This window comes from Panulirus ornatus, chromosome 67, assembly GCF_036320965.1.
Source record: "Panulirus ornatus isolate Po-2019 chromosome 67, ASM3632096v1, whole genome shotgun sequence".
In the NCBI taxonomy this organism is placed as follows: Eukaryota; Metazoa; Arthropoda; class Malacostraca; order Decapoda; family Palinuridae; genus Panulirus; species Panulirus ornatus.
The window spans coordinates 20,166,725-20,182,072 of NC_092290.1; the positions used below are offsets into that span (position 1 = coordinate 20,166,725).

At 40.7% G+C, this 15,348-nt stretch overlaps 1 protein-coding gene across 2 annotated transcripts in view; it reads right to left on the reverse strand.

Annotated features, from left to right (window-relative positions):
- Positions 1 to 15,348, reverse strand: part of CenB1A (Centaurin beta 1A) — a 243,769-nt gene that overhangs the window by 192,408 nt on the left and 36,013 nt on the right. For both annotated transcript variants that reach the window (XM_071658690.1, XM_071658691.1), the window contains exons 2-3: positions 6,846 to 6,909; positions 6,620 to 6,677 (exon numbers count right to left, since the gene is read on the reverse strand). In XM_071658690.1, coding sequence (XP_071514791.1) covers positions 6,620 to 6,677; positions 6,846 to 6,909 — 122 coding nt within the window. The remainder of the gene's footprint in view (positions 1 to 6,619; positions 6,678 to 6,845; positions 6,910 to 15,348) is intronic.

Sequence of the window (15,348 nt, forward strand, 5' to 3'; positions counted from 1 at the left end):
GAGTTGGGCTGAGAGAGTATCATCAAATTCTAGGGAGAATAAAAAGATGTTTTGAAAGGAGGTAAATGAAGTGCGTAAGACAAGGGAACAAATGGGAACTTCAGTGAAGGGCGCAAATGGGGAGGTGATAACAAGTAGTGGTGATGTGAGAAGGAGATGGAGTGAGTATTTTGAAGGTTTGTTGAATGTGTTTGATGATAGAGTGGCAGATATAGGGTGTTTTGGTCGAGGTGGTATGCAAAGTGAGAGGGTTAGGGAAAATGATTTGGTAAACAGAGAAGAGGTAGTAAAAGCTTTGTGGAAGATGAAAGCTGGCAAGGCAGCAGGTTTGGATGGTATTGCAGTGGAATTTATCAAAAAAGGGGGTGACTGTATTGTTGACTGGTTGGTAAGGTTATTTAATGTATGTATGACTGATGGCGAGGTCCCTGAGGATTGGCGGAATGCTTGCACAGTGCCATTGTACAAAGGCAAAGGGGATAAAAGTGAGTGCTCAAATTACAGAGGTATAAGTTTGTTGAGTATTCCTGGGAAATTATATGGGAGGGTATTGATTGAGAGGGTGAAGGCATGTAATGAGCATCAGACTGGGGAAGAGCAGTGTGGTTTCAGAAGTGGTACAGGATGTGTGGACCAGGTGTTTGCTTTGAAAAATGTATGTGAGAAATACTTAGAAAAGCAAATGGATTTGTATGTAGCATTCATGGATCTGGAGAAGACACATGATAAGAGTTGATAGAGATGCTCTGTGGAAGGTATTAAAAATATATGGTGTGGGAGGCAAGTTGTTAGAAGCAGTGAAAAGTTTTTATCAAGGATGTAAGGCATGTGTACGTGTAAAAAGAGAGGAAAGTGATTGGTTCTCAGTGAATGTTGGTTTGCGGCAGGGGTGTGTGATGTCTCCATGGTTGTTTAATTTGTTTATGGATGGGGTTGTTAGGGAGGTGAATGCAAGAGTTTTGGAAAGAGGGGCAAGTATGCAGTCTGTTGTGGATGAGAGAGCTTGGGAAGTGAGTCAGCTGTTGTTCGCTAATGATACAGCGCTGGTGGCTGATTCTTGTGAGAAACTGCAGAAGCTGGTGACTGAGTTTGGTAAAGTGTGTGAAAGAAGAAAGCTGAGAGTAAATGTGAAAAAGAGCAAGGTTATTAGGTACAGTAGGGTTGAGGGACAAGTCAATTGGGAGGTAAGTTTGAATGGAGAAAAACTGGAGGAAGTGAAGTGTTCTAGATATCTAATCTGGGAGTGGATTTGGCAGCAGATGGAACCATGGAAGCGGAAGTGAATCATAGGGTGGAGGAGGGGGTGAAAGTTATGGGAGTGTTGAAAAATGTGTGGAAGTCAAGAACGTTATCTTGGAAAGCAAAAATGGGTGTGTTTGAAGGAATTGTGGTTCAAACAATGTTATATGGTTGCGAGGCGTGGGCTATAGATAGAGTTGTGGGAAGGAGGATGGATGTGCTGGAAATGAGATGTCTGAGGACAATATGTGGTGTGAGGTGGTTTGATCGAGTAAGTAATGAAAGGGTAAGAGAAATGTGTGGTAATAAAAAGGGTGTGGTTGAGAGAGCAGAAGAGGGTGTTTTAAAATGGTTTGGTCACATGGAGAGAATGAGTGAGGAAAGATTGACAAAGAGGATATATGTGTCAGAGGTGGAGGGAACGTGAAGTGGGAGACCAAATTGGAGGTGGAAAAATGGAGCGAAAAAGGTTTTGAGTGATCAGGGTCTGAACATGCAGGAGGGTGAAAGGCGTGCAAGGAATAGAGTGAATTGGAACGATGTGGTATACCGGGGTTGACATGCTGTCAATGGATTGAACCAGGCATGTGAAGCATCTGGGGTAAACCATGGAAAGTTTTGTGGGGCCTGGATGTGGAAAGGGAGCTGTGGTTTCAGTGCATTATACATGACAGCTAGAGACTGAGTGTGAAAGAATGTGTCCTTTGTTGTCTTTCCCTAGCACTACTTCATGCACATGCAGGGGGAGGGGGTTGTCGTTTCATGTGTGATGGGGTGGCGATGGGAATGAATAAGGGCAGACAGTATGAATTATGTGCGTGTATATATATGTATATGTCTGAGTGTGTATATTTATGTATATGTTGAGATTCATAGGAACGTATGTGTGTGTGTGGTCATGTGTGTATATACATGAGCATGTGGGTGGGTTGGGCCATTCTTTCGTCTGTTTCCTCGCGCTACCTCGCTAACGCGGGAGACAGCGACAAAGTATAATAAAAATAAATAATAAATGATTATGCAGTAAATATTACTGAGTGTCATTATGATTGCAAAGAGAAATGTGCAATTACATCATTAGGGTGGACGCATCATCACCTGGCAGTGTTGTAAACTGAACATTATTTCATACATTAATTTCAAGAGGGGCATAAGTAACATGTAACTATGTATTCCCATATATCGTAGAAGGTGACAAAAGGAGTCAGGAACGATGGGCTGGAACCCTCCACTTGTATTTCAACATCTAAAAGAGGAAACAGATGGAGTCAAGCAGGAAGTGCTCATCCTCCTCGAAGGCTCAGACTGGGGTGTCTGAATGTGTGTAGATGTAACCAAAATGACAAGAGAGGAGAGATAGGTACTTTGCTTGAGGAAAGAAACCTGGATGTTCTGACTCTGAGTGAAACAAAGCTCAAGGGTAAACAGGAAGATTGGTTTGAAAAAGTCTCAGGAGTAAAGTCGGGGGCTAGTGAGATGACAAGAGATAACGAAGGAGCAGCACTACTCTTGAAGCAGGAGTTATGTGAGTGTGTGATTGGGTATAAGAAAGTAAATTCAAGACTGATGTAGGTAAAACTGAAAGAGGATGACAAAAGATGGGTGATTATTGGTGCTTATGCACCTAGCCATTAATGAGAGGCAAGTGTTTTGGGAGCAGTAGAGTGTGTCAGAAGTTTTGGTGCTTGAGACCAGGTATCAGTGATGAGTGATTTAAATGTGAAGGTAAATAATGTGGCTGTTGAGGCTATAATTGGTGCACATGGGGAAGTCAAAGTTATGAATAAAAATCGTGAAGAGCTTGTGAAGTTGTGTGCTGAAAAAAGACTGGTGACTGGGAATACCTGGTATAAAAAGAGAGATATACATAAGTACACATACGTGAGTAGGAGAGATGGTCATTGGGCATCATTAGATTACAAATTAATTGATGGGCATGTAAAAAAGAGACTTTTGGATATATATGTGCTAAGATGGGCAGCTGGTGGAGGCCAAGGTAAAATTTTATAGAGGCTTCCGAAAAAGAGGAGACAATGTCAGAAAGAGGAGAGTGGTGAGAGTAAGTGAGCTTGGAAAGGAGACATGTGTGAAGAAATACCAAGAGAGGTTGAGTGTAGAATGGCAAAAGGTAAGAGCAAATGAAATGAAGGAAGTGAGTGAGGAATGGGAGGTGTTTTGGGAAGCAGTGATGGCATGTGCAAGAGCTGCATGTGGTAAGAGAGAGGTGGGAAGATAAAAAGGGTAGAGAGTGGTGGGATGAGGTGAAGTTGCTAGTGGAAGAGAAAATGAGAGTGTTTGGGTGGTACTTACAAGGAAGGAATGCAAATGATTGGGAGATGTATAAGAGAAAGCAGCAGGAGGCCAAGAGGAAGGTGCAGGAGTTGAAAAAGAAGGTAAAGGAGAAAGGGGGTGAGAGAGTATCATTAAACTTTAGGGAGGATTAAAAAGATGTGCAAAAGATAAAAGAACAAATGGGGACATCAGTGATGGGAGCAAAAGGGGAAAAGATAACAGGTGGTCATGGACAAAGAAAAAGATGTATTGAGTATTTTGAAGGCTCATTAAATGAGTCTGATGATAGAGTGACATGCAGGGTGTTTAGGTCAGAGTGGGATGCAAAGTAAGAGAGTCAGGGAGAGTGGTTTGATGAAAAAAATAAGAGGTGCTGAGAGCCTTGTGGAAGATGAAATCTGGCAAGGCGGCAGGGTTGTAAGCTACTGCAGTTGAATTTATTAAGAAAATGGATGACCATGTTGTTGAATGGTTGGTAAGGATATTCACTGAATGTATGGATCATGGTGCAGTGCTTGAGGACTGGAGGGATGCACGTATAGTGCCACTGTATAAATTTAGGCAAAGCGGATAAAGGTGAGAGTTCAAACTACAAAGGAATAAGTTTGCTGAGTATACCTGGAAAATCATATAGGAGGGTATTGATTGAGAGGGAGAAGGCATGTACAGAGCATCAGACTGGGGAGGAATAGTGTGGTTTAAGAAGTGGTAGAGGATGTGTGGATCAGGTGTTTGCTTTGAGGAATGTGCAAGAAATACTTAGAAAAGCAGATAGATTTGTATGTAGCATTTATGGATCTGGAAAAGGTGTATGATAGGGTTCATAGAGATGCTTTGTGGAAGGTATTAAGAATACATGGTATGGGAGGTAAGCTGCTAGATGCAGGGAGAAGATTTCATCAAGAGTGTAAGGTATGTGTATGGGTAGGAAGAGAGGAGAGTGACTGGTTCACAGCGAAGGTTGCTCTGTGGCAAGGGTGTGTGATGTCCCCATGGCTGTTCAATTTGTTTATGGATAGGATGGTGAGATAGGTAAATCAAAGAGTTTTGGAGAGGGGTGAACATGCAGTCAGTTGGCGATGAGAGGACCTGGGAAGTGAGTCAGCTGTTCACCAATACAGCACTGGTGGCCAATTCGAGTGAGAAACTACAGAAGCTGGTGAATGAGTTTGGAAGAGTGTGTGAAAGGAGACAGTCGAGAGTAAATGTGAATAAAAGCAAGGTTATTAGGTTCAGTAGGGTTGAGGGACAAGTTAGCTGGGATGTAAGTTTGAACAGAGAAGAACTGGAGGAAGTGAAGTGTTTCAGATATCTGGGAGTGGACAGACAGTGAATGTAACCATGGAAGCGGAAATGAGTCAAGTCTGAGGAGGGGGTGAAGGTTCTGGGGGTGATGAAAAATGTGTAGAAAGAGAGAATGTTATTTTGGAGAACAAAAATGGGTATGTTTGAAGGAATGGTAGTTCTAACAATATTATATGGTTGCACAGCATGGGCTATAGACTGGGAGGAAGGTGGAAGTGTTAGAAATGAAATGTTTGAGGACAATGTGAGGTGTGAGGTGGTTTAAGAAATGAAAAGGTGAGAGAGAGATGTGTGGTAATGCGTGGTTGAGAGAGTAGAAGGTGTGTTGAAATGGTTTGGACACAGGGAGAAAATGAGTAAGGAAAGGCTGACAAAAAGGATTTTAGTATCAGAAGTGGAGGCCTGAAAATGCAGGAGTATGAAAGACATGCAAGGAATTGAGTGAATTGGAACGATGTGGTATACTGGGGTCAACGTGCCATCAATGGACTGCAACAGGGAATGTGAAACATCTGGGTAAACCATGGAAAGGTCTGTGAGGCCTGGATGTTGAGAGGGCGCTGTGGTTTCAGTGTATTACACATGACAGCAAGAAAATGGATGTGAGAGGAAGTGGTCTTTCTTCGTATGTGTCCTGACGCTACCTTGCTGTTGCAAGGGTGGCGATGCTGTTTCCTGTGGTGCAGCAGTGGGGAGCAGGTGATAACTTAAAAAACTGCTAAGCGGAATTACATTTCCTTATCAAGTTAAAATTCTTTTTTCTTTTTATTAGACAACCCAGCTGAGGGCCAATCAGGCCTCCTGTTGTCTGTCTTTCTCATGTAAACTACTATGGTGCTTCTAAGGTTCTGTCTTATGCAAATACGGCTTTAGCTTCTGCTCTCAAAGGAGCTAAATGTCTGCAGGTCTCCTCTCTGGCTAGATCATGTAGCAACAAAACAGATCTATTCTTGCTTGAAGAATGAATTATTTTTTCATTTTTTTCACATCTAGTCTTACTTTGACGTGGATATGCGTGTCACTGACAAGTTTCTTTCTCATATAAAAGTATTCTTTTTCTAAGCATAAGATACAAATGCATATTTCTGCATCACAGCTGAACTGTGATGATGAAAGTTCCAGAAACAGGCACAGCAAGCAGGTTGTACTACCCCGTGGAAACAGTTATTCTAACTTACTTAGCAACTTGGCTTTAAACTAAACACAGCATACATAAAGTGTACAACAGCTTCTAAAAGTACCCCAAAATAATTCAATAATCTAATTCATTTGGCAATACGAAAAATAAAAACTGAAGGAAAAATGATACTGACATTACAGCTTTAACTGACAAACAAAATGGTTTAAGTAAGCTGAGCCTACTGTAATCACCAAGTTCGAAATGAAGATTAATAACAATTTCATTTTGTTCATCTTTAGGAAAAAATATAAGGTGAACCAGGAAAAACAGCTTCTCATAGACATGGATATTTTATTTGGGCAACTTTGGCTTTCTGTGCTTTGATCTGACTGAATGATACTGCCTAACACTCATTCTCCGTTATATATAGTGCATATATAGAATCTCAAGAACGTATTGACAGTTTTCTTAACAAGATAACCAAAGCTTTGGGAGGAAATGCTGCTATTCTGCCATACTTTTTCAGCTTAGAGAACATACCATGAAGTGTGTTTGTGAAAGATAAATGAAAAGATACAAATGCTAACCAACAATATCATGAAATTCAATAAGGGGTAAAGCATACCAGGTATTTTGGAGGAAATGCAACAGTAAATATCTTACCTTTTCAAGTTTCCCCTCTAAAACATCCAAATCTTTTTCATTCTCCTCAAGAACTAGCCTGTAAAGTAAATATGACAAATCAATTCAACAAAACCTATTGGTAGCTTAATGTAACACATTTTTCTTAAAGGACTTAAGCATATGTGACAACAAAATCTGTAAGTAATCTATCAAATTACCTCATGCTCTCTGATATATCAAATAAAAGTCTTTATTTGGTACTCACCGAAATCTGGGAGAGTCCCGCTGACATTCAATGTTATCAATTATGGCCTTCATCTTCAATTCTTCTGTAAAAGAAGAAAAAATGTAAAATTACTTATCAGCAAAAATCCTGCATGACTGTCATTCATAAGCAAGACATGCTTGAAACAAATAAAGTTTTTCAAACATCTGTATCAAACTTTCATAAAGTATTTAAGTTACAACCATTACCTATTAACTCCATCCAAATCTGTCAACTTAACAAATAAAACATAAGGCTATTATTATCTAAAGAATCATCATCTAAGCCATAATTCAATGGCCATTGATACATTCCCATCACTTTCCGGTATTTACACTATCAATACTATTTCTACATAATTTCAAGCATCTATGCATACCTTTTTCAAGACCCAACATTATATCCTGAAAGCTCCAAAGTTTTGATGCAGGTGCAATAAGCCTGTTATATGAAATGCTTGGGGAAATCGGCTGTTTTGAATAGCAAAAAATCCGATTCAATTTTCTTAAAATAAACTGAACAATTCAATAATTGCCCATCCCTTGCTTTATGCGGGTGCTATGTTCGGTGAAAACCTTGCACAAGAGAAACAGCATATAGTACTGGCAGATTCTTCCATTACCTTTATGTTATGTAGCTTCTGACATTAAATAAACTTATTAGATGTCCTTTACTTGCTTGAAATGGGTCTAGCTCAGCTACATTGTCTTCTTTACATAAACACTCAGAAATCTTCAGAGATTTAGACCCAAGCTGAAGGTTACCAAAGATGCCTTTCTTCTTCGTCTCATGCACTAAGTATAATGAGAGCATTTTCTTCATCTTCATTTTCTTCTTCTCCATAATTAGATTTCTAATTCTTTGGTTACCTTGGCAGTGTAGTAGTGGACCACAGTGCTTCAAAGTTTCTTTGCATTCTTCTTCATCTCATGGAATGTAGATTCAACCAGGTTGTAAGCACACCCAAGCATTGATGCTCCCTCATCAGCATCAGTGTGCTGTATGATTTCTAGCTTCATTTTAAAGGTGAGAAACGTTCTCTTCCATTTAACTGTTGGTACTGGGAAAGAAGATGCCGTTGGATGTTTGAATCCCTTCGTCACAAGCACAGCGGTTGGCAGGAAAATTACACTAGAGGGTATCCCTACACCATACAAGTAGCAAAGATCTGCATACAATGGTGGTAACTGCGAGACTGACTCCTGGTGGGAACATGGAGTGTTTCACCTATGACCCATGCTTACAACACTTTCTTATGTTAGCTGTGACAACACAGGCAGCTGAGGCCCTAACCAAGGCCATCCCATTAAAACTACATACAGTAAACCCTTAATTTCATGGACTAATAGGAGGGAGGATGTGTCCGTTAATGCCAAAAGACAGTTAAATCAAATATAACCTATGGGCCATCTTTTAATACAAAATACAGCGTACAGTTCACACGCTTTCTTTTAACTCCTCTATTACCTGATACCATTTTGAACTGTATAGATTGCAAAATTATTCAACAAATAAAGTCCAATTCTTTTAATACAACCTGATCATACAATATCTTGGGGCAGACTGAGACTGGAACAAAGCGAGTATACCCCATGCTACCAAAAACAAATGTTGCAATATGAAATGCACTTGAGTGGCATTTGAGATTCTATTTTTTTATTTAAATCTTTAAATCATTATCTATTGATGCATTATTATTTGGCTGGTCCATTGAATCCAAAATCCATTATATCGGGGTCTGTTAAATCAAGGGTTTACTGTATATAACTATATACCCTGGCCTGAGCCAGATACCCATTTTATTGACCGACCCCTAAGGGTGGATGAACAGCTGGGTCGACTGGGGACCAACTACTGCAAACAGGATTCGAAACTAAGCAATCAACCCTGGGCAGCCTGTGAATACGTCATGGTCACAAACGCAAACCACTACGCCCACCCTTACTGAAGTTTTGCAGCACTTTCTACCAAACTGATGTTCCCTCACCAGCATCAGTGTATAATAAGATTTCTAACTTCATTTCTCTGGTCAGGGAGGTTTTCTTTAACTAGTTCTTGGGTAGGAGATGATGTTGCTGTACATCTGGATGTCAAATTTACTTACACAGACACAGCAGGTTGTACGAAAATCACAAAAGCACGTATAACCAAATCATACATGTAGCACAGATCCACACACAACAGTGGTAACTGTGAGACTGACCCACTGTAGAGAACATGGCATGCTCCACTCAGGACCCACACTTACTACACCCATAAGCCATTACAGAATACTTTACCTATATGAAAATATTTTACATAGGAAAAATATTAATATATAAAGGCAAATAAGCACTATACTATATGCTTCAATCTTCTGCAGCTTGGTGATGTAAATAGTCATCACACTGACAGTAAAGTTCTTCAAAGGTATTGCCTTAAACTCACTGTAAGTCAGCCCCTTGTACAATTCCATCTTCCTTTTGAGACTTAAAATGTTTCTGTTGCTCTTCGTGTGAGACATAGATGGCTTTCAAGCAGCTGTCACACAATTGCTGAAGCTTGAAAGAGTGCATAAAAGACACAAAAGTGCAACACCAGCAGACAACACTGTCAGAAACAATCACCAGAGCCACTAAACACTGTGTGGTGAATACACTACTCCCTGCGAAGTGGTGTGTGTGCGTGCAATTTGAAATAGTGACGTATCTTTTTAACTCTTTGAATTCTTTTTGGATACTGAAGGGATGACAACCAAAAATGTAGAACATATTTTGGTATGAAGAGTTTACTGTCTCACATTACAGATAATAGAGATTTCACTGCATTTCAGAATCTTGGCTAAATTTTAGGCTACTGTATGTTGGTATTTAAGGCCATTTTGAGTCTACTAAAGGTCACCAAATGCCATCCAAGCCTCACAAATTATAGTAATTTTACTGAATTCATTCATAATAGGCAACTCACAAGCCTCAAATTGTAACAAAGCTACTTCAAGATCAAAGGCAAGATCCAAGGGTATCAGATCCCAGCACAGTCTAACAAAGGTCACATTTTGAGGTTTGGGCATACTACAGCTTCATGTAGCACCCAGAGACTACAAATTTTGTGTAGGCTGTAAGAAAAAACCTTGTTCATGCCCCATATATTTTCAAAGGCAATACATGATTAAAAATTTAAAATAGGTGCAAGCAAATAACACTCAGGGTGAAATCACTATACATCTGGTTGCTAAGACTAGTGTCTCTAGACAGTACGAGCAAAAGGAACCTGCCTCAGTGTGCCACAGGCTATCTTTGGGGAAGGATGTTCTTTCTTTACTCATCCTAACTGCCACTTCATTTTGGGAATTTTCCCTCTGAACATTGTATTTCCTCCACCTGTCATACACCAGGTGCTCAGAATGCACTATCAGGCAGCTACTTCCTGCAATACTTCATCAGTGCCTCGTCTAATTCTGGAGATCCAGACATAAATGGACCTAGACTGCTTCAGGAACCCTGCCAATGCCATGCCCAAACATCTGCAGATGGTAATCAAGGCTTTTATGGACACTATACAACAAAGGTATTTCAAATTCAAAGGCAGTATTCATGGGTACCAGAGCCTGGCCTTAAAGGCCAACTATCAAGGTAAGACTTACTTCAACTTCATGATCCTCACTGAACTCAGAAGTGACCACACACTTCTACTTTTCAACAAAAGACCTTAAAGGCAATTGGAAAGCCATCATAGGCTACTTTCAAATAAATTCTTTTCACATAAGGCTACTTTTCCCATGCACATTGAGCTAATCCAGCTAGTTATTAAAAATTGCATTTGCATGAGTAGGATGAAAATAGGGTGTTTGGTTCCCTTTGAAGGCAGGTCTTCATTAAGGTTAAGTGAAGTTACCATACATGTTTAAACCAATCTTGAATGGGCTAGTAAGGGTGGTGAACACAACTGTCATATGGCAAGAGGCAGGTATGCATTATGCTTGGGGTGGTGGGGAATCAGGTGAACCAGCTGTGCTTCGTAGATGATACATCTCTGGAGGCAGACACCAGAGAGAACCTCTAGAAGCTTGCAACAGAGTTTGGGAAAGCTGAAAAGATGAGAGCAAGCAAGAATAAGAGTAAGGTAATGAGGTGCTGCACAGAGGAGACATGATGGAATAAGCTTGTTCCAGTGGAGAGTACCTGGAGGAAGTGGAGTGCCTCAGGTACCTGGGTGGACAAGGCAGCAGAGAACCATAAAACTAGAGTGAGTCACAGGGATGGACAGGGTACTAAGGTCCTTGGTGATTTAACCCTTTAATCATTTCTATCATCTTGATTCAAAGCTTCCCATTCAGTTTAATCCTTTTGCTGCATAGTTCAGATGTATTTGAATAAATGTTCATACCTACAGACTGCTAAATCTGGATTAACCAAATGTCTACCAAAAAAATTTCCCTTAACTGTGACATTTATGAATAACCCCATTCTTGAAACAAACCTCAAATCCATGTGGGTGCTGCCATTTGTGTTCTATACTGTGAAACCTGGATTTTTATATGCCTCAGCTGACTAAACACATACAAGTTGTACCTTTCTATTCCAGTGCTCTGTGGTCCGATAACTCTCATGATCCAGCACATTTTGAATCTGCCACAAGGGCAGAACTGTTAGCAGTAATAAGGTGCCAAAATCTACTTACACTGCAGCCAAGCTAATTAACAGTCCAATTAATTTCATAAATTCAGTTTTTTGCAGGAAATGAAAGCCACAAAAGTTTAAAGTTCTGGAAAACTTTGAAAGGTGCCAACAGTACAGAATTAGACAGTGCAGTTATGGTGGTCTAAGCCCCACTGTAATGAAGGAGTATGCATTTCTGGGGAGATGCTCATCGAGCAGGCCAAAGTTTCCATAGAAAATTAAAGCTAGACTATGGCTGTGAATATTAGCAAGGAGGGTTACACATTTAAAGGAGACATGGAATTTTAGCTCATAATGTGTGCGGTGGAAGGCACAGAGCTGACATGGAAGCTTGTAGTGTACAGTCATATCAAATGAATTGATAAAAACTTCAATTCTCAATTAAACAACCAACAACAACATAGAGAGAGGGAGAGAGAGAGAGAGAGAGAGAGAGAGAGAGAGAGAGAGAGAGAGAGAGAGAGAGAGAGTGTATACGAGCCAGATGCCTGGCTGGAACTGATGCAGCATGGGTTGGCTGCCTTGATGATAAGAATAAAACAACAATAGTAACAAGTTGACCAAAGCCAACTACCAACCTATGTTCATTCGTTATATCAACAACTCGTCACAAGGCTGCGGCAAATTTTGTGCATAAATTTGCAAAGTTAGTGGCAGCGGAAAACTTCACACCAGAACAAGTGTATAATGCTGATGAATCTGCCCTGTACTGACATTGTATGCCATGAAAACTCTTGCCCAAGATACTGAGGAGTATCGATCTGTGGGTACTTCTGATGTAATCTGATGTAACAATAAAAACCTTGTTTAGAAGCATTAATGGTTGCATTATTCCCTGTTTGAAGCTTTGTTCTACCTTTGGTAACACAGAAATATGTATGTAGGATGAGCTGGTAAGACTTGGGGTAGGGCTAATGTTTACATAGGGGGTTCCCTTAGGGGTCTATTTCTGTTTTCTGGAATTTTCTCTGGTCTGGCAATGGCCAGGTCCCAAGGCTGCCAGATTAAAGAGATTCAATCTGTATATACAGCTTTGAATTTTCTTTTTTGTTAGCTGAGACAGCACTGGCAACTGCAGCCCTAATCAAGGCCGTCTCAAATATTTAAGCTATATATATATATGTTCTATATATTCATCTTATCTACCATGCTTAATCGCCACTTCCTGCATCAGCAAGGTAGCACCAGGAGACAGATGAAGAGAGACCCATCCACTCATATAAACATCTTTTCTTTCTTTCATACTATTCGCCATTTCCCGCATTAGCGAGGTAGTGTTAAGAACAGAGGACTGGACCTTTGAGGGAACATCCCCACCTGGTCCCCTTCTCTGTTCCTTCTTTTGAAAAAATAAAAAAAAAAGAGAGGGAAGGATTTCCAGCCCCCCATTCCCTTCCCTTTTAGTCGCCTTCTACGACACGCAGGGAATACATGGGAAGTATTCATTCTCCCCTATCCCCAGGGATATAAACATACATTCACATATACATATCAACATATAAATACATAGACATATACATGTAAATATTCATGCTTGCTTGCCTTTATCCATTCCTGGTGACACCCTGCCTGACAGAAAATAGCACTGCCATCCCCTGCATCAGCCAGGTAGCACCAGGAAAAGAGATAAAAAAAAAGGCCACATTTATTCACACTCAGTCTCTGGCTGTTATGTGTAATGCACCAAAACCACAGCTCCCTATCTACATCTAGGCCTCAGAGACCTTTCCATGGTATACCCCAGACGTTTCATATGCCCTGGTTCAGTCCATTGACAGCACATCGACCCCAGTACACCACATCATTCCAAATCACTCTATTCCTTGCACGTCTCTCGCCCTCCTGCCTGTTCAGGTCCCAATTGCCCAAAGTCTCTTCACTCCATCCTTCTACCTCCAAGATGGTATCCTGCATCTCCTTGTTCCCTCCATATCTGACACATATATCTTCTGTAACTCATTCCTTCCCTCCCTTATATTTTGATTTTTAAATGAGGAAACAGAAGAAGGTGCCAGTGCTCATCCTCTTCGAAGCTTGGATTAGGGTGTCTGAATGTGTGTGGATGTAAGTAAGATGAGATGGGAGGAATGAGAGGAAAGAAAGCTGGAGGTTCTGGCTCTAGGTGAAACAAGTCTCAAGGGCAAAGGGGAAGAATGGTTTGGAAATGTCTTAAGAGTTGGTAAGAGGACAAGAGCCAAGGAAGGAGTAGCACAACTCCTGAAACAGGGGTTGTGGGAGTGTGTGTTAGTGTGTAAGGAAGTAAATTCTATATTGATGTGGGTAAAACTCTGTGGCAATGACGAAAGACAGGAGATTATTGGTGCTTATGCCCTGGCCACGAGAAGTTAGATCATGAGAAGCAAGTGCTTTGGGAGCAGCTGAGTATGTCTGCAGTTTTGGTGTACAAGATTTGAATATGAAGATATGTAATGTGGCATCTGAAGGTATAATTGGTGCTCATGGGATATTCAGTGATATGAATGGAAATAGTGAAGAGCTTGTGGAGTTGTGTGCTGAAAAAAGACTGACGATTGGGATTAACTGGTTTAAAAAGAGATATTTACATATGTATGTGAATAGGAGAGATGGTTGTTGGGCATTACAACATTACGTACTAATTGACTGGCATGTATAAGAGAGACTTTGGATGTAAATGTGCTGAGAGAGACAGCTGGTGGGATGTCTAATTAACATCTTGTGGAGGTGAGAGTGAAGATTTATAGAGGTTTTTGAAAGAGAGGAAACTATGTTGGGGAGAAGAGAGTGGGGGGAGTAATTGAGGTTGGAATGGAGACTTGTGTGAAGAAATACCAGGATAGATTGAGTGTAGAAAGGCAAAAGGTGAGAAAAAATGAAGTAATAGGAGTGGGTGAGGAATGGGAAGTATTTAGGAAAGCAGTGATGGCATGTGCAAGAGATGCATGTGACATGCAAAAGGTGGGAGGTGGGCAGATTAGAAAGGGTAGCGAGTGGTGGGATGAAGAAGTAAAGTTGCTAGAGAGAAAATAAAGGCATTTGGGCTGTACTTACAGGGAAGGAGTGCAAATGATTGGGAAATATATAAATGAAAGTGGCTGGAGGTCAAAAGGAAGGTGCAGAAATTGAACAGGAAGGCAACTGAAAGTTGGGGTGAGAGAGTATCATTAAACTTTAGGGAGTGAAAAGATGTTCTGAAAGGAGGTAAATAATGTGCAAAAGACATAAAAACAAATGGGAACATTAGTGAAGGGGGGAAAAAGGGGAAGTGATAAGAGGTAGCGATGAAGTGAGGAGATGGAGCTAGTAATTTTGAAAGATAATTCAATGACTTGATGATAAGAGTTGCAGATGTATGGTGTTTTGGTCAGGGTGGTATGTGAAGTGAGAGAGTCATGGAGAGTGGTTTGGTGAAGACAGAAGAGGTGGTGAAAGCCTTGTGGAAGATGGAATCCGGCAAGATGGTGGGAGTGGATGGTATTGCAGTTGAATATATTAAGAATGGGGTGACTGTGTCGTTGATTGGTTACTAAGGATATTCAATGCATGTATGGATCATGGTCAAGTGCCTGCAGATTGGTGAAATGCATGCATAGTGCCACTGTAAAAAGGCAAACAGGATAGGGGTGAGTGCTCAAACTACAAAGACACAAGTTTGTTAAGTAAACCTGGTAAGCTGTACAGGTCACTGATTGAGAGGGTGAAGGTATGTACAGAGCATCAGACTGGGGAGAAGCAATGCAGTTTTAGAAGTGGCAGAGGATGTGTGGGTCAAGTGTATGCTTTGAAGAATGCGTGAGAAATACTTAAAAAACAGATGAATCTGTATTAGGCATTTATGGAGCTGGAGAAGGGATATGATAGGGGTA